Consider the following 20409-nt stretch of genomic DNA (forward strand, 5'->3'; position numbering starts at 1 on the left):
CATTATTATTCTTTATGTTCAAAGACAGATTATTTATATAGATATATTGCATACATGTCACTTCTTTCCTTTGTGGTTTCTATTAATTTTTTCTTACTGAAAAGTAACTGCAAGTTCTGTGTTTTTTGACAGCTACCAGTTGTTGAGTGGATATAAGCCTGCTCCCATGGATCTGAGTTTTATCAAACTGACCCCCTCTCAAGAAGCTATGGTGGATAAACTAGCAGAGAATGCTCACAATGTGTGGGCGAGGGACCGTATAAGGCAAGGCTGGACATACGGTATCCAGCAGGTAAGTGCTAACGTCAGTTACTTGAAAAAGCACTTATCATCTATTGAGATATTTCACAGTTAAATGGGAATAATGGGGATACAAAAGCAGGAAGAAGCAGCTAATGAATGTGAGTCTGTCAGTCAAAGAAAGCAAAAATACATAATTAAAGCAATCCTGCTAAATCTTCTAGCAGTATGAGATTCTTTTTTACAAGCAGTATTAAAAAATTGATGGCATATTCTTGTATGCAGTCTAGGTCTCAGGGTGAGAAAATTGCATGCAGGAAGCTAATATGCTCTAGTATTTTAGGAAATGTAAACATTGACTTTCAGTAGGGGAACCATTTAAATGTTTGCAGTCCTGGGAATTGACTAATTTTGTTTATGCAGGAAAAACAGAATGTAAACTTATAGTAATCACTTTGCTAATATGTTGTATTTCTGGCAGAGGCCATGTTTAACTGAGAACAGTTAAGTCAGTCTCCAAGTTCCAGTCCTACTTTAGTGGTTTTGTTTCACGGAATAGGAATGCTATGTGGTAGGTATTATGATGTGTTATAAGGGAGGGGAGTAAAAATTAAGCATGGTGGATTGTTAACAGCAAAACTCAAGGTCTTTGTTTTCTTTTAAACAAAATCAATCAGTATACAATGAGCCCAATGTATTATTTTTCAAGACAGCTACTGTATCAATTTTCCCTTAGGAGTCATATTTTCTACTCTTTTTGTGATTATCTGTGAATTTTATATAGAGAAAGGTGTTTTCACTTCTGTTAATAAATGTGTGGTAGCATATCACAGTGAAATTTTAGGAAAATTCACCCCTTGTGGGAAAAAAAGAGTTTTCATGGTTTTGCGCTGGGCATAAAAGATCATTATTTTTGCAAAAATGAGAAACAGCTGTCTTGTAGGTACACACTCTTTCCTGCCTACAAACAGTGTTTTTGTTTTTGACAAAAATTCAAGTTATACATTTCAGTTCAGCACATTTCAAATTTTGTTTTTCTACAAGACCAAAACTCATTCTATTTGCAAAACTTTTGTATTTAAAAAAAAAAAAAATCTGGTTTTATATATATTAAGTTAGGCACTTAAATTCACCTCATCACATACTGACAAAGTACATTTAAGTAACAAAATATACGCGGCATAGCATTTCAGCATTGTCCATTATAGTATCTTACTATAAAGCTCTCATTTTGGTACTTTGTAAACTATTTAGGAAATATATGTTCTGTATTTGGGTTTAGGCAGACAAGGAGCCAATTCTTGTGTTTGCAGATTGGAATGTATGTAATATCCTCTGTTGATAGACACTGAAGGTAATTAAGTGTTGGTGCAACTCCCCTGCTTACAACAGGATTAAATTTTCCCCTAATACTGCATCTTTGAATAAGGGAAGGTGGCCCTTTGAAGTGCTGTTAACATTTCTGATAGAATATTAATAATGAGAAGTGTTGGAAGTGATGATTCTCTGTTGTCAGGTAGGGGGAGCAGATTAATTAATTTTGAACCCACTATTTCAATCCTGTGTTTATGGAGGTAGTGCACAATTCATTTCTAGACTGAGTCTGTATGTCTCCAGATGCTCAAAAGAAATATTTCTGATATATTAGAGAATGCACTCAATAATTTACACCATGCCTCCCATTTTTTTTATTCTCCCAGAAGCCAAACATTTTCAATACAGGGCCTTTCCAATCAGGAGATTTTAAATGAATGGAAGTTGGGAAATAGTTACAGCTTTGATAGAAGCCTGACATATCCCAAAATTAAATTTAGTTTTGCAACAGAATTCATTGGTTAAGGTGAAGTTAAGAAGTTTCTGGAATCAAATGCATCTCTTAGCTAATTATGTTTCTAACTAGCATTGGCAAAATTTAAACCCACAACTTATATGTAGTAAATAAAGTTTCTTAGATCTTGAAGACAATTTAACCTACCCTGTGTATCTGTATGTCTTTGAAAAAAAGGACAAATAATTTTGCTATATTTATTGGAGTGAATTTGCAGTTAAATTATATGTTTTCTCAATTAGAGAGATATTAAGTAAGAAAGGCAGTTAAATGATGCTGTCAAAGACTTTTCAGTGTTACCTGGTTAGAAATGATAAGCAAAAGATGTAGTGGGAGTGGGTGGCAATGAAAACAAAGTTTCTCCCTTACAGCTATACAATGTGTTTATACACTGTCTTTATGTATGTTTTGATGTGCCTGTTCGTATAGAAGGTTCTGCTTTTGAAGAGGTGTGATGTGATAGTAATCAATAATTAGTTTTATTATGGTTCCCAAAAGGCAGTGGAGTTGCCCCAGGCCACAACTTTAGTTTAAAAAAATAAAATAAAAACATTGTTTAGACAAATCTAGTACAGATTGTAACCTAAAATTAAACACTTCAACTTAATGTCAGAAGAATCATGAAGTCTGTCTCATGTTCTCAGTGCTGTGCCGGGGGAAAGAGACTGACCTTACTGTTGAATCTAAAACATTGGCCCTGTGAAAAGACATTTTTGATGCTCACTGGGAAAGAGGAGAGGGAAAGAGTAGGACTCTGTGATTTCCTCACTGAACAGCCCTCTGTTTTTTATCTTCTGACTCTTAAAATACTGTCCTGAGGGCCAGCCTTGGAACTCAGGCCTCCCCTCAATTCCCTAATAAATGCCCTGCTCTCTGGATGACAAAGCTCAACATGCAGATTAAATCTGTGCTTACTTATTACAATTTATAGTCTGGTGTGAGAAAACTTGTGGAAGATAAAGGTATAGTTTTGAACCCCTTAGTCTTGTAGTTACTGAACTGTGCATTATCCATTTTCCATGAGTGTTTTAAAAATTGACACCTATATCCCAAAGATATCTAACTGGACAATATCTAAATCCATTTTGATGGCCAAGAACAAGTTGTTCTATAAAGAGGTTATCACTATCACTTAGACCTGCTAAGTTTTAAAATAAAATGGTGGCCCCTAGATAGGTTTTCGGAGGTGTTTTAAGCAGTCAGTGTGAACCAGGCTCTGATTTTAATTACCAGGTTGTGCTCTGAAAGAGACTTAGATAAATGCTTCTGCTCTAAATCTTGACTGGGCTTAGGTGTATGATCAGTGTTGAACTGTTCTTCCTTACCAAGACAAAGACAATTATGGGCATGCAAAGAAGAACTGGAGAATTTAAAAATAAAAAGCTTAAGTGCCTATGAAGCTGATCACATTCGGAGTTGGAAAGCCACTTAATCGGAGTTTTGCAGTCTTGGGTGCTTCTGCTTTAAACATCCAAATATTTTGTTGGGTCTGATTCATTCAAACTGACTGAAGACTTTTGTGTGCTGAGTGGGCACTGTTATTGAGAATGTAATGCAATGGTGCAGTGAACAGTGTCATAGTTATGCTTTCAAGAGAGGATGGTTGTTAAAGATCATCAAGAACATTAATGACCTTCAGGAAGGGGATCAACAAGATCAGCAGTATACTTTACTCTTATTCTTGGCATTAGAGTAGTCTCATGCATGGTTAAACAGGTAGATGATGTCCTTGAAAACTTTCCCACCAATAGCATGTCCTGTAGAAGCTGCCATGCTTGGGGTGTTGATGCTGATTTCCTCTTAATTCAATTATTTTTCTCTTTTCAAATAATTACATTTATTTGCTTCTGGTGAGAAGATAGACAACTGAGTTCCAAGAGTGCTTACAATGTGCAGATAACAAATACCATTCATTAAAAGTCAAAAGTAGAGAGCGGAATAGCAAGGTGCTCCTTTCTGGGTGCAGTGCAAAGATGCTTCTCATTTAGCTGACATACATATCACATGGCAAGCTGCTAGCTGTTGTCCATGCTGCTGTGTGCTTCTGCTTGACTCCAACAATGGGTTTGTTTCATGGGCTACATTTTGTCATCCCATCATATTACTGTGACATGTTACAGTACTGTAATAAAGTGACATGATGTTACACTGCATAGTAATATAAACAGATCTTGCAGAGCTATGAGATAGTTTCCTAAGGGAAAGAAGCTTACAGATGTTTGAAAGTAGATGAACTAATCACTGGGAAATATGTTATAAACAGCAATCGTGCTGTGGCTGTAGGATGGATTAGATGATCTAGTAGGTCTGTTCCATCATGAGTACTTCATCATTTTAGGATTATATAATATGAAAAAATTAAAGGGATACTGTCAAGTAGTTCATGTATAAAGCATTTCTTTCCTGTGGGGAAAATGCCTTCCAAGTTCCAGATTTTCTTCTTCTAAATCCACCACTGCTTGTCAGGATTTTTTCTTAACAAGAGAGAGCTGCTCTTCGTGCATGACTATACACAGTATTTTTGTTCTGCTGCTGCAGAGCCAACCAGCCAGCCAGCAGAGGGAGCACAAGTTAACTAGTAAATCCTGTTCCCAGAACTGTGCTGACAGCTGTGATGACACTGATCACAAACAAGTAAGTATTTTTTGGTAGGACAGACTCACAGTAGCTTATTGCTCCATGAAGGGAGCAGAAGGAACAAAACAGGTAGGAAAAATACATATTTCTGTTTAAAAGAACGTATTAAATAACAAGGGTAAGTGGAAAAGCAAGCACAAAATCAGTATGAAAATACTTGACAGTGTCCCTTTAAGGGAGAACATGGTTGCCTGCAAGTTGGTCTCTGAACTGGGGAGATGGTAAATGGTCAAAGACAGATAAGGGAGATAAATCTAGGCAAAGGAGCAATATAGCCTTGGTGTAAGTCAATTAAAATAATCACATTTGTGCTCTGATAGTGGGCACATTTTTTTTACATGTACAGATTTTGACATTATGTCCTATCATAATTACCCGAGTTTTTTCTGTGGGTATTTTTAAGGAATTTTTCATAACAGCTGATTGAAAAATAGCATTGAAGTATAAAAGGATGCATTTGTGACTCAATCTTCACAATCGAATGGAAAATATTCAGAACTTGCATAAGTTTTTATCCATGACTTAAAATATTGGTTGACGTTCATAAAACTGTGATGTCATGTATACGGGAGAATCCCAATTTTTATATAAGTAAGGAAAAGACAGAAAGGGAGAGAAAAGAGTCAAGCTTAGAGATCAGAAAGCAAATGAAAATAATTTCAAGTACATTAGCCACCCCCTCCCCCTTCCTGAATACATGACTTTTAGGTCTCCCCACTAATTGTGGGGGTCACAGCCAAAGATTTTGATTTTCAAATTTTGCTTATATGCATTGTCACATATGCAGATAGCTTAGTCAATGTGTCTTGCTTTTTCTTCATGTTGTATTGTATGTTGTGGCTGAAGAACCTAACAAGGAGAAACCTCATTTATATCGAGAAAAAAAATATTAAAAACCCCACAGCTTTAACAATTGCTTATAAAAATCAGCAACCTAAAAAGTTCTTCCCACTGTGTGGGAAGATGCTCTGCGCTTTCTGTCCTGGGATAATTAGTCAGGATTGTGAAGCAATTATCAAGTCTGATTTCTCTTTGGCCCAAAATGCAAGACAGTTTGGTCTTTTTAAGTCAGGATCTTACTTTTTTTATATTTTCGTAGAAAGCATGTGAAATCACTATTTGATCAGGAGTTGGTCTTCTCAGACTGCCTAGTGCTGCAATGCGAGAGAGGCACTGTTCTGGAAATTCAGACTGAGGAAATATGGACGTATGGGTAAAATCACAAGGTGAAAGCTTGTCACTTATTTTGTCATTAAATATATATAAAAAGGCATCTTGTCCTTGTAAAAACTACTTATGTTACCTCACTTTCACATTATATATTATTTATACTGATATATTAATTCCTTCCATGTATAGTCAGGGGACATTCTGCCAGGCATTCCGTATGGGTATGATCCTCAGTGACGATGGTGGAAACTGTACACTTATTTCTAAGGATACACATACTTCTAAGGACAGAACTCAGCTGCTAGTATGCCAGGTTAGAAACACAATTTCCACTTTGGGTGGATATATTTAGGATATTTGTTAACATTGCCAAGAATATGGCTTTGTGAGGACTTCATTGTGCTTTCCAGTTCTAATGACTCTGGAATCTTGAAATGACTTACTTAGTAAATACCAACTTAGAATTGTATTTTTCCTTTTTCCCCTATAAAATAATTTTTAATTTTAATGGTTTATGGTTAAACATGAGCTGCCGTGATAAATGCAGAAAAGCTAGTCCTCTGGATAACAAGATATGAAATGTATGGTGTAGGTATATGATCCTGTTCACAGTGTATATGCTGCACACTCACACAGTGGCTCAGTGCATTTCTTGCCAGCATTGCTGGCAAGCTCACCAGTAGCATTTGTTGTGGCAATTGCTCAGAAATCTTTGTGGAAATGCAAGATCCACATACATGGCAGCAAGCAGAATCAATTCACAGCTGTGGAATGAGTGCTTTCTAATGGTGCAAATGAAGCTAGGAAAACAACAGCACATCTGTCTCACTGAATATGTGCTGCAATACATTTGCTTTGTGCTTGTCATTTAACAGCCTTGATTATGATTTCAGTACCGCACAGAATATGTATTTGTACAGCTCTAACACTTTAAATCACAAAACTTATGATCCCATTAAATTATTATCATGTTTTTCCTGCACTCTTCCTAGTCTGTGCTTTCATTTTTCAGTCTTCTCCTGTCCTTCTTTTTGATAGGCACTTATTTACGTATGTTTCTGGTGTCTTTTTGTTCCTTTTAGTCTAGTGATCTGTGCTGTTCCTGAACTTCTCAGAGCTTTGGGAAGGCCCAGGAGTGCACGTTTGTGGTATCACATTTATAGCTCTGAAAACTGTATTATTCTTTATCATTTCAGCTGTCTTTTAGAGGTTTCTATGAGGCTTTGTTTTTTGTTACTGAATTACTTCTGAAGAGTACAACTTTATTACACACAGTGTATCTCTTAATAAGTTCTTCTTTTAGAACTGCTTATAGAATTTGACTATGGTTTTCTATGCTGCTGTAGACAGTATGGACACTCCTCTTGTTTTGTTCTTGCTCTTACATGGCATCTATCTATGCAAGTTGCAAGACCAGTTGCTAGATCCAGTGTGCTAAATCAGTTATCTACATGTCACATACTCCTGAATGAATGAATGCAGTTCTGCACCTCTCAGCTACCAGTGTGTTTCCTCTGTGAATTATTTTGCAGCAGTGTTCATTACCTGTAATGGAAGTTTTAAAAGGCTTGTTGATATTTTTTGGTGTGTGTGTTTAGGTATTTTTTCTGTAGTTCTTTTCTATTACTTTTAAGAGCTATATTCAGTTAGTGCCATTGTTGACCTATTATTGCCTATTTCAAATCCATTTATACCCTACAAATAACTACATGTGTGCTGATTCAAATAATTCTTTGTCTATCATTTGCTGTATATAGCAAAATCTGTAGTTTACACTGTATAAAGTAATACTAACTTTTCATGGTCAGTGTTACATCACTCAAGTTTAACATTATTTATTATTAGTTCCTTCCATTTATAGTCAGGGCACGTTCTGCCAAGCATTCCAACTTTTCCTGGTTGCAATGCTTTCTTTTGCTTAAGTAACTCCAAATTAAATTCTAAATGACTAATGCAATGTTTGTGTTACATTAAAGGAAGACAAAGTTGTATAATAAAATGTATAGGCTTTTTTCTTTTTTTTTTTCTTTTTCCTGTGATATGTTAGTTCTGAATTCAAAACCAAAGAATTATATAAACTTCATGTGTGCTACCCAGCTCAAACCATTTGAAACAGAATCTTGTCAACAAGCTTAAGTTTTGGGTTTTTTTGTCTTCTGGAGGAGATCTGCTTTTCTTTTTCTTTCAAAGGACTCGGTGAACAAGTAGTTGCCAGACAAACCCTATACAAAACACAGTTTTCTGATGAAGCATTAGACTATCAAACTTGGAAAATTCTGGCAAAAAATTAAAAACTTAGACTGAGTTTTCCTTCTTCTGACAGTCTACAATATAAACCAATAAGTTTTCTGTAGTGAATAGGAAGAATTAAGTCTAGGTACAAATTGCAAATGTACTGAATAAAAATTACCACTCTTAGCTAATCAGTTTTCTCGTTGACTTGATTGTTACTGTGCAAAGCTCAATCACTGTATAGGATCATTTTCTTGATTAGCTACACTTAAACCATGGATATGCAGAAGATCGTTAGTACAAAAACTTATGATGAGTATAACAATAACAGTTTTTAATTCAGCAATAAGTAAAACATTAAAAATTTAGATAGACATATCATTGGAAAAAAAAGAAGAAAATTATTAAAAGAAAAATCCCTTCTCCCATTCATATTTAAAGAAGTAGCCCAAGTCTTGAATGGGTGAAAAAGGTCACACTATTAAATAAAATTAGACCCAAGGAAAAAAATCTGTAAAATCGAGTTTGTATAATACTTATGATTTCTTTATGCTTTTTTTCACTCACTCTGATTTTGTGCTTAGACATTTTTAAAACCACTTATAGTATATTTCATTATCATACATTGTTATCAGCTAATTGCCAGTATGTTAATGTATGTTAATGGTTGCTATGGCAATTAACAGTGCATTAGTCTAACTGCATATCATGGATAAGAAGTTACATAGTTGTTATTGCAAACTTCTGATTCATATTTTTAAAGACAGTACTTCATGATATCTTTTGGACATACAGTTTTTCAGAGGAAAATATTTCCCTTTCTATGTCTTTTACAAGACAAATAATTAAACCTGTGGTGTTTCATCTCTGATGTTAATATGAATATTCTTATATCAAATAGTAATTCCTTATAACATTTACTTCAACATTTGTTTGGTCCATTCTGTTCTGGAAGCAGCCCTTTTCCACATTTACCAAATTAAATATTGAAAAAAAGGGGATGTCAACTTAAGTGTTTGGAATAAATATGGAAAGTAGTCCCCTCAAATGGTCCTTGTGTTGGCCCTGTCACTGTCCTTCCCACAGAATATAACTAGAGCTGATATGGTGTAGTAATTTGTGTCCCCAGGAATGCATTATCTTTATCTTTTTGTTAGCCCTTTTAGCATATAGGTATTGCCTGTTCCGTTATATTTCTTCTCCTAGAAGGATCACTGGTAGGACCAGATTTCATCAAGCACTGGTTAATAACTGCACTTTAATATTTACTCATCATAATAAGGCAAAAGGCAGATAGCCTTGTATCTAGGCATTTAACGGGCAACAAAAGATGCCTGCAAGTATTTGTCAGAATGGATGTGCCATTTGTTTTCTGCCTGCAAAGGTAGAATGAAAACCACATACATTCTTAAAAGTAGAACTGTAATGCTACAAAAGAAATGAGATGATACTTTCACTATAGGCACTGTTTTCTAAAATAGTACGCGCTATTTTTGCACTTCTTAATAAGTCTGACCAATCATAAAAGCCTCTCAATATCTTTGGTATTTGTATCCAAGAGAACAAACAGCAAGTATTTTTTTTATATGACCAGTTTCTATTTATTTATTTATTTATTTATTTATTTATTTATTTAAAATAAGATATTAGAAGGAACGTTGAGAGTTCTTTGTATGGTTTTTCTCGCTGCCACAAACGCTGAGAGGATGTGAGAAGAAAATGTAGACAAGAAAACAATTCTATTAGTCACTAAAAATTATGTTAGTCATATAAATAATCCAGTTAAACAATGCTTTCAAATAAGGTAATTTTGCACAAGAGGAAAACCTAATCAATGTTGTGTTAATAAACCTAAAATAGAAGGATAAAACCTTACCAATACATTAATTTCAGCTGGACGAGAGGTTATGTTAAATTACCTATTACAAAAATGTGCACATTAAGCACATTAATCATATTCTCACAAGACCCTTCATTTTAGAAAAATACATGTTTTAAGTATTTAACATAGTAAGGCACAGGTTTGTTATTTATTTTATTATTTATTAATTAGTTTTGCACATTTTTTTAATATTCTTTTATTAGTAGTGTTTTATCTTGTTCTTCTGTTTATATCCTGTTTATTCTTTGGGTTTTTTATATATCTTGTATAGTGCTATAATTAAAAAAACCTATATATTTGTTGTACAGTAATGTGTCTGAGCTTTAGTTATGTACGAGCTTCTTGTTATGGTAGCTGCTTCATAAACAATGCACAAAATATAATCCTTTTGACTTTTCAGTCAAACTCTTCGCATTTATCCTTGTTCTTGCTGTTTGTATTGTTATCCTGTTAAGTAAATATGATGGAAAATGAAAGCAGGTATAAGCCACGCAGCTTCATTTATTTGTGTATTAATTGCTTTTTTAGTAAATTCAGTGTTGTTGCTAGTTTCTAGACTATTGCAATTTCTTTGAATCCTTGCTGTATTTGCAGTGCCATGATTTCAGCTGGTATAAATAGTAATTTTTATACTGCTACTATAGCATAATTTTGTCTTTAAGAAAAGCACAGTTTGTGAAATTGAATTGATTTTTCATACTTATGCAGGATGTGAAAAATCGACGAAATCCTCGCCTTGTACCTTACGCACTTTTGGATGATCGGACTAAGAAGTCAAACAAAGACAGTCTTCGGGAAGCAGTCCGCACCCTGCTAGGCTATGGTTACAACCTGGAAGCTCCTGATCAAGACCATGGTAATTAATTTTGTTCTTTGTTCTTCTGTCTCAAAAAACCAATCAACCAACCAAACAAAAACAACAAAAAAAATAGAATATTTCACTCCAGTACTGGATTTATTGGTCCAATAAAACAATCTTAACAGATACAGTATCTTCAATAGGTGCTTTTCTCCATCTTCTGTTGTTTATATTTGCCTTTGATCTTACTTTCTATATTGTTTCCTTTTCTTGTCCTGTGGCCTCAAATGTAGAATTAAAAAATGAAACATTTTTACATTTTGAATCAGTGATACAATTTCTCTGTATTTCATACACTTCCTTTCACTGTTCATTTTGTAGATTTGATAGTTCAGATGAATCAAAATTAAAAGCTTAGGCAATTTAAATCAGGATTGTGAATACTACAAGACACAACCCTAAAATACAGAAAATCAAGAAAACGTGTTTATCATCTTGCTCAATATATGGCCTTATACCAGGGAAAAAAATGTATGGTTACATTTTAAATATGTGCATAAATACCTGAAATTCCCCAATCTAAAAATTAAGTTTTTAATTAGTACTATATTTATTATTTCAAGACAGAATAGCAAAATTGCTAAGAAAAAGATCATATGTAAATGCAGTTGATGTGAATTTTATATTTCTACAATTTTAACTCTAAATAATGAAGAATTCTATAGTTCATGCACAATCTTGTATTTAAACACTTAAAGCTACAAGATGAAATATTCAAAGACAAATGCCTAAAAATCAAATTTCTGTGAATGTCAGACTGCAAGTTTAGAATTAGATAGTCTGTTAGGGCATTTAAGCTTCCTGAACTTTCTCAGGTCTTTGAAGTTGAATAGACGATAAGTAAATTTTAACTCACTTCTTACAAATGTTTTCTTTGAATTTGCATCATTGCCAGATTGAATATTTTATTGATACTGCAGGCAGTATTTTCAGCATGTATAGTTTGAGTTTGAGACATCCTAAACAGAAAAAACATGGAAAACTGTATAAACTTTTAATAAACAAGTTTTAAAGAAACAGTACACAACATTTACCTCAGTAACTGCAGAATATAAAATGTTAAGAAAGTAAAAGAGATCAGGAGACATGATGTACAAATAAAATAAATTCTCTTACAGATTTTTGCTTTTAAAACAACAGTTTTCTGTCATGCTGAGATGAAGTTGTAAGGCGGAACACAAGAGAGGGATAGTCTTGGTATTGTACTGTCAATTTGGAACACTAACTGCACATACAAAAAGGAAATGGTAACAATAGATATAACCTCTCAGCAGCCATATTATAGAAGTTCACATATAGAAATATGGAATAATCAAATCAAAATTGAAACTTACATACTTACAATCTCAGCAAAGTGTGGAAAATTTGAGAAATGTGTCTAAACCTTATCCTATCAATATATTGATTAATAAATGATTATTTTTCCTGCTTTATATAGTAATAGTATTGTTAAATTTGGACGTATTTAGGCCATAGACCTTCAGTAAAGCATTTCTGCAGAAGATCTAACTCATACCCAAAATATACACAGAGAACCTGCCATTTTAGATTTCTTTTCAAAAACACATACATGCTCTGATCCTCAGCTTTTATGAGAGGCTGCTATTAAGTTACACTTTTAAATATGAGGCATCACTGATATCATGAGTGTGTAATAAGGCTGGATTGCTGAATGGGCAAAACGATCTGTTTCCTAGTGGAGTAGATTGTTGGTGGCAAAATGCCATGGTCTCACTGTTAAATCTGCCTACGCCTAGTCTGGAGAATTTAAGGCTGCAGTATAATCTTGTACTTTTTTCCCCTCGCACTGTGGGAAGGAGATGCTGCATAGAGAGAACAAGCATGGCTTCTGCTTGATTCTGAGAAAGTGCATTGACTTCTGCCTCTTGTGAAGACAAAGGGGCTGTCCAGTGAGAGGGAGAGAGAGCACGCTCTTTTTCCACAATTTCCTCCAAATCCCACTGAGCAATATTAATCCCCTTTCCTCATTTACAGCTCCGAGAACCACATGCCCCTACCTTTCCTTGCAAATGAACTGCTGGAAAAATTTATTTTTTCCTTACGATGCAGAAATCCTTGAGCTAGTTCTGTGTATGGAGTTACTAATGAAATGTAAAGAACACAACTGCAATCCTTGCATTTGAAAGGTGACACCAATCCTGTTGCAAAATTCCCAGAGGAAAGGAACTGCAGAACAGTGTCCCACAAACTGGTCTTTCTTAAACAAGACTGGAATTGAATTCAGCAAAAGATTTTTATACTCATTTGGGGGATTTAGATTTTAGAGTTTATAAGCCTCTCAGGTTTTTGAGATGCATAAAACATGTCATAGGGATCTCCTTTCATCAGCCAAAATCCATACTGTTAATAAAGGATTTAGAGCCCTCTAGTGGTGTTTTGCATCTCTGTTCATTAATTTTATTTTAAACTGATTTACAAAGCTCTATAGCATCATTTTTTTATTATTATTACTTAATGGTTTTCCACAGCAGCTGCATTTTTGGGATTGCTTAGAATCTAGAAAGCATGAGGTTACTTAGAATCTAAAAAGACAACAAATTCTCAGTTCCCATGCTTTGTGGTGGTTCATCTCCTGTACAGGTGAGGTACTGAGGGTCTTCAAAAGTGGTTTTAAGGCATTAATTGTGTAGACCATCAAAGAGAAAATTTTACTGATAAAGAATTATGTGGCAGAGAGTTCAGAGTTGCTTACAGGAAACTTAATGAGCCTGACCTAACTGAAGTCAGGCATTTGGTGGCATGAGAAGTGATTGTAAGTTCTGAGGGATGTGATTTTATAGGCTATTCAAAATAATATTGAAAATGTGGACGTTGATGTGGCTGAGAAAACAGAAGAGAAAGGGAGAGGTTCTTAACATGGTCTAACAAACAGACAGGTAGGTGCAGACATATTTGAACTTATAAGAAATCCAGGAAAAGGGGGAATTACAGTGATCAGACTGGAATATTGAATTTTCAAAGGCTGTGCAGGCTTTAATACCTTGCAAATTTGTAGAAGACGATCCAGAATGCTTCAGGCATTCTTTTTCCTAATCTGAGAAAAAAAATCAGAGTGATCCCTGAGTTGTGTGATTTGGTTAATGGAAAGAAACTGTATAAAATACCAGAGAACAGAGTAGTTGAGAAAACGTAAGGAAGAAAGATCATGGGTTTGATTCAGCGTTACTTCTTGTGCTTTGTGAAATCATTTTCATCTTTTTAAAAAGTGTGATTTTTGTCATTTCAAGCTACCTTATGGTTTCAATTGACAGGTCTTGTAAAGAAGTGTCAGAAACAGACTGTGAGACTGTGTAATAAGTAAGGAACAGTGAGGGAGGTTTGTATGTACTCACCATACAAGGTTGTATTTGAAGCTATTTTAGCAGAAGATACTACATGAAGAAAATGTGTAGAGTAGTGAAAGGCAGCTCAGAGAGGGAAAGCTCACTATATACTGATATAAATTATTGAAGGAAAGCAGAAAGAAGATAGGATTAAAAGTGTTTAAAAGAATGTTGGGTATGGCCATCTCCAAGGCACCAAGTAATCTCATGAGTAGTAGTACTCAAGTAATATTAATGAGTAAATGTTCTTAGTCAATATTTGAGAACATTTTCCATAGGTAGTAGGTGGATGCCACATAGTTGTAAATGAATCAATAAAGGCATTTTTTCAAGACAGTATGTTCAGTGCAGTGAGGGAAAGAAGAAAATTAGAGAAGTAGGTAAGTCCAAGATTTGTTTTTTTTGTGAATGACAGAAACAAAAGTACATTTCTATTGGAACAGATTGATCTGGAATGGATGGTGGGATAACAGGAAAAGAGTGGAAGTAGGAGCAAAGGAGCAGAATAACGACAAGAGAACTGGGATGGATAGATGGAGAGTTGGATCAGAGCTTAGAGACCCAAGTCCAAAACTTTGTTGTTTGTTAGCTGTCAAGAAAAAAGGAGAAAAATAGATTTGTTTATATGTCTCAAAGCTGGTACATGTACCAGCATACTTTTTCTTCTTTTAAAAATCTTTGCTTATACATTCCACAAATGTTAGAAAGCTGAAATGTGATGCACAAACTAAGCTTGTTTCTAGTGCTGTAACAGAGCAGACAGAATAACATGTTTATGTTTTTACCCTTCTCTTGAGGTTTCTTTTCTCCTCTTTCTCTGAAGCAGCCCAATAGCAACCCAGCTTACATTTTTTCAGTATTTTTTATGCCATTATTCTTTCATGGAGTAAGAGAATCAGTGAATACTTTTAGAAGGAGTAAGTTGAATGTGTCAAAGTTTAACTTTGAAACCTCTTCATGTAGCCATTTTGGTCTTTGAGAAAAGATACTCATAATTACTTGGCAAAGAGTGAATTTTAACTTAAACTCTCTTAAAGTAGCTTGTTATGAATCTCTTGCAATTAAGAAAATTTTGGAATGAAGCATAGTAAGCTGTGATAAGATAAGCCGTGTGATCATGCTACAGATACTTAACCAAATGAATCACACAGCTGTTAATGTGAATTTATTTTGCACTCCATTGCACTAGACAAGAAATGTGAACAAGCTCTTTTTCTTCATCTCAGCTTGACAATTGACAGACAGTAGCTTTGAAGTGAGAAGTGGCAATTTTTAAGGCACTCTATGAAATCTTGTAGTCATCTGACTATCTTTTCAACAGTTTGAGAGAGAATAAAGGAGAATAGACAACACAATTCAAACCTAGTGTCTTGTTTCTGTTATTTCACTAGCTAAATAGTATTTTCTAAATAGTACCTTGGCGGTGACTAGGTTTTCCTTTGTTCTTGAACAGTAACTTGCCTTGCCTTGAACAGGAACTTTTATGCCCTCCTTAAGGGCATCTTTATTCTTTCCAGACTTGCTGCCGTTTATCTTGACAGAAGTTATTACATTTTTTCCTGAAGCAGGAGTAAAATAATTTTGGGATTTTTGTTGTTGTTAAAGCTTCATGCAAGACTTCCTTTTATGATTCCTATCCTCCATTTTCCACTGCTTCTGCAAAAACATCTAAATTGCAACCTTCCTTCTATTATTTATTATAATAACTAAGAAATATAGTAATGAATTTTTATAACAATAACATACCAAGAACATTTTACTTTTAGAATATAAATGAGAAGATTAGGTGAAATGATCACAGTCTCTAAGTAAAGAAGATCTCTCAGTTGAGGAATCTTGTCTCAAAGACAAACATTTGTTCTTTTATGGTGATTGAAAGATTAATTTAGTCTGTATTTTGTTGAGGTTTGTATGTTTGGTGTTTTTGTTTTGTTTAAAATAACTGAGAGCCCAGTTCACAGAATCACAGAATTGTTGAGCTTGGGAGGGACCTCTTGAGATCATCTGGTCAAGCAGGGTCAGCTAAAGCAAGTTGTCCAGGATCATGTCCAAATGGGTTTTGATTATCTCCAAGGATGGAGTCTCCACAACGTCTCTGGCAACCTGTTCCAGTGTTTGATCATCCTTACAGTAAAAGGTGTTTTCTGTGTTCAGATGGAATTTCATGTTTTTTAACTTGTGTCCATTGCCTCTTGTCTTGTCACTGGGCACCACTGAGAAGAGTCTGGCTCCCTCTTCTTCATTCCCTCCCACCAGGTATTTATACTCATGAATGAGATTCCCCCCTGAGCCTTCTGTTGTCCAGGCTGAACAGTCCCAGCTCTCCCTGCCTCTCCTCATAAGAAAGATGTTCCAGCCTCATCTTTATGGCCCTGTGCTGTACTTGTTCCAGTAAGTCCATGTCTTTCTTGCACTGGGGAGCCCAGAACTGGACCCAGTACTCCAGATGTGGCCTCGCTAGTATTTCTTCACCAGAAGAATTGTCAAGCATTGGAACAGGCTGCCCAGGGAAGTGGTGGTGTCACCATTCCTGGAGATATTTAAAAGATGCGTAGATGTGGGACATAGTTTAGTGGTGGACTTGACCGTGTTAGGTCAACGGTTGGACTCAATGATCTTAAAGGTCTTTTCCAACCTAAATGATTCTATGATTCTAAGCAGGGGGGAAGGATTGCCTCCCTGGACCTACTGGCAAGGCTGTTCCTTAGGCAGTCCAGGAAACTTCTGTCATTCTTTGATGCAAGGCTACATTACTGGCTTATGTTCCACTTGTCTACCAGGACCCCCAGGTCCTTCTCGGCTGAGCTGGTTTCCAGCTGCTCAGCCCCCAGTGTATTCTGATGGCTGGTGTTATTCCTTCCCAGGTGCAGGACTGCATTTCCCCTTGTTGAACTTCATGAGATTCCTCTCAGTGCAATTCTCTAGCCTGTTGAGGTTCCTCTGAATGGCAGCACAACCATCTGGTGCATCAGCTGTGCTTGCCAGTTTTGTGTCATCTGCAGACTTGCTGTGCGTGTACTCTGTTCCATTATCCAGGTCATAAATGAAGATGTTAAACAGCATTGGCTCCAATACCCCTGTAGACCCCCGTATGCCTGGGGTACTCCACTACAGCACCCATATTGGTCTGCCTGCATATCTTGACCCATAAGTTCTGAATTGGCTCCTGAACCATCCCAAGGCAGTTCTCAAAGCATTCCAGCTGCTCTCTCACATAAAGGGCAATTCTTCTTCATAACCTTCCCAGCCTGTCCTTCCTAAAAAACATGTATCCATACATTGCAATACTCCAGTCATGTGAGTTATCTCACCATGTTTCTGTGATCCCAATGAAGGTCGTAGCCCTGTAACTGCGCTCAGACTTCTAAGTTCTCCTTCCCCCCTCCCCTCCTCCCCCATGCTGGATGAGTTAGTGTAGAGTCATTTCAGAGAGGTACCCAAATGTGCTGATTCCCCAGAATGAGCAAGGGCACTTTCCCCATAAGGCTGTTCTGCAGGCACTTTCTTCTTTGCATGCCTATGCTCAGAGGGATTCCTTTGCCTTTTGTTCTAAATGCTTTCATTTTCTCAGTAGTTGAATACAGTACTTTCTGCGTTGGCTTTTTTTTTCTTTACTTTTTTTACTTTTTTAAACCTTACAGCAATGAGACTGGACGTGTGCAGTGGGATAATGGAAAAATTCAGGATCTTCCGCACAGAAAAGACTTATGCAGTGAAGGCTGGGAAGTGGTACTTCGAGTTTGAGGCAGTTACTGCAGGAGACATGAGAGTTGGCTGGACCAGGCCGGGTTGTCTGCCAGATCAAGAACTTGGCTCAGATGAAGAAGCTTTTGTTTTTGATGGCTTTAAGGTTTGTATATGTTTATCCTTAATAATATAAGTGATTGCAAAACTGTTAATTTTGCGTCTTATTCCATTTGTCATTGCCTCAACTTAATTGCCTTTTCTTCTTTCATTTGTGTTTTATGAAATTATTTCTCTCTCTCTTTGAGGGCCTAGGTGGAATAAGGAGGATTAATGTCACCTGAAAAATTAATGAGCAGAGTTTGGCATTTCTAGATTTTTTTTCACGGTTTCACAGTATTTGTACAGTATACATAAAGTATTGAAAATCTAAGTGACTTACTCAAATTCAAACTACTGACAGAGCTGTAATTAACTATGAATAATTTCTTTAAATTTTTACTGTGTTGTTCTTTCTATAAGAAAGGGAATAAATATGGTTAAGATTATTAGCAGTAAGCGTGTGAGGCAAACTTTGATACAAGTTTTTTATAGGAATGTAAAAGTTACAAAGAGTATACATAGGTTTTCATGGAAATCCTTACAGTTCAGAGTAAATGAAGTATGATAGAACCAGTAATTTTTTAATTTAACTCTGCATAAGACAATGACAGATTGAAATCTAGTAGTAAAAATATATAGGGAAACAGACTATTTTATATGTTACTGATTTTCATCAGAATACATTAAATGACTCATTAAAACTTTTTATTTCAGTATGCAGGCAAGCGCAACTGCTCTCCAAACCATAATTGCTATTAAGGCTACTGATGACTCATGTCAAAATGTTTCTTGTATCTGGTGTTGGAATTGATTTCCTTTATTACTATTACAATATGTAACAGAAATCAACAGTATTCCTGGCTGTTTCTGGTCAGATGAAGCTCTTCAGCTGTATTTTATTAATGTTGTTGGATTTTAATTTTTTCCCAGTCTTGTATTACATGAGAAGATACCTTAAAAAGAGAACTGAAAAGCTGGTTTTGTAAAATATCTGATTGGCTTAAGTAAACTATTCAAGTCCTGTGTCTTTAGTAAAATAGCTGTGTAGTTTGCCTTCTGAGTCTTAGGTTTTGTCCTTTAGGTCTCAATCCACAAAGCTATTTTGTTGTCTTTGATTTTGATGGGTTCTCTCCTTGGTTGGAGAAAATTTTTGATACACAGAAAGGCTCATTTTTTTTGTAGGATTTTGAGAATGGATACAGAGGATAAAAATCTACTTGTGATGGAATATATGGATAGGGAACCTATTTGTTATTAGCACTGCTTTGTTTTATGTGTGTTACAATAGTTCTTAATAGACGTTAATTTATTTGAATTCTAATCGAAGACCCCATCCAAAGCTCTTGCAGTCTTTGACTTGAAGGTCAGTCGTAGGAATCATTAATCATGCCCTCAGCTACTCTGGAATCTATCAGAAGCTCAGAGTGCTCATCCCATCCACAGACAATTCTGTTCCTTCCAAAATCTGGTATGCCAGGAAGTTTAATTTATTTTGTACACAACATTTTTAGTATTATACTTAAGGAAACAATAAAGTTTGTTTGGAATCAATGAATTTATAGGCTACTAGATTAAATAAAAGCAATTGCTTAAAAAAAGTTTGTGAAGCAGCTATTTAACATTGTAATTGATAGCATATTATTTTCATTACAAGTCTTTCATGGAGCTTCTGCAGAAAAATAAGCCATGCTTTTACTTGTTACTAAAATCTTGAAATAGCAATTTTCCCTGTCAGCTCACTTAGCAACAGTTTTACAATACTGATGTGAGGGGTGCTTGCGGGAAGTTAATTGTTGGATTTCCATTTTCAAAGTCAACTTGGAGTACTCACGAGCATTGTTTTGGAATGGTATGCTGTGAAAGTGTTAATTGTAGTGCTGTCTTAATTGAGGGGGCTAATTATTAGTTGTACCACTTAGGGAGAGAGGAACACATACATTGTCACTATTACTCCTTGAAATTCTTTTAAATCCTTTTCAGGCACAGCGGTGGCATCAAGGTAATGAGCATTTTGGCCGTTCTTGGTTGGCAGGAGATGTTGTTGGATGTATGGTTGACATGAATGAGCACACTATGATGTTCACTTTAAATGGTGAAATCCTGCTTGATGACTCAGGTTCAGAACTTGCATTCAAGGACTTTGAGGTTGGTGATGGTAAGTACAGTAATACATTGTGCTGTTAACTTGCTGCTGTTGCCCAATTTTTGCTCTGGCTTCCCTTTAATGTGGTGTGCTTCTTGTTTTTCTCCCCCTGCCCCTTCCCTCTCTCTAGGGAACACCCCTTGTCCTTCTCTCTATTTCATTAGTATCAAGTCTTTGCAAAGGAGGCTTGCTGGCTGTGGGGGAATGAGGCAAGGCCTTTTTCTGTGGTGAACTTTGCAGCCATCTTTTTTGATCAGTCCTTTTGACTATTTTGCAGGGATTTGTCTG

General features: G+C 35.7%; 1 protein-coding gene across 1 annotated transcript in view; it reads left to right on the forward strand.

Annotated features, from left to right (window-relative positions):
• Positions 1-20409, forward strand: part of RYR2 (ryanodine receptor 2) — a 445326-nt gene that overhangs the window by 259499 nt on the left and 165418 nt on the right. Inside the window, exons 24-27 of the mRNA XM_075147916.1 lie at positions 133-292; positions 10698-10845; positions 17834-18042; positions 19959-20133. Coding sequence (XP_075004017.1) covers positions 133-292; positions 10698-10845; positions 17834-18042; positions 19959-20133 — 692 coding nt within the window. The remainder of the gene's footprint in view (positions 1-132; positions 293-10697; positions 10846-17833; positions 18043-19958; positions 20134-20409) is intronic.

The sequence above is a fragment of the Calonectris borealis genome, chromosome 3 (genome assembly GCF_964195595.1).
Source record: "Calonectris borealis chromosome 3, bCalBor7.hap1.2, whole genome shotgun sequence".
Classification (NCBI taxonomy): domain Eukaryota; kingdom Metazoa; phylum Chordata; class Aves; order Procellariiformes; family Procellariidae; genus Calonectris; species Calonectris borealis.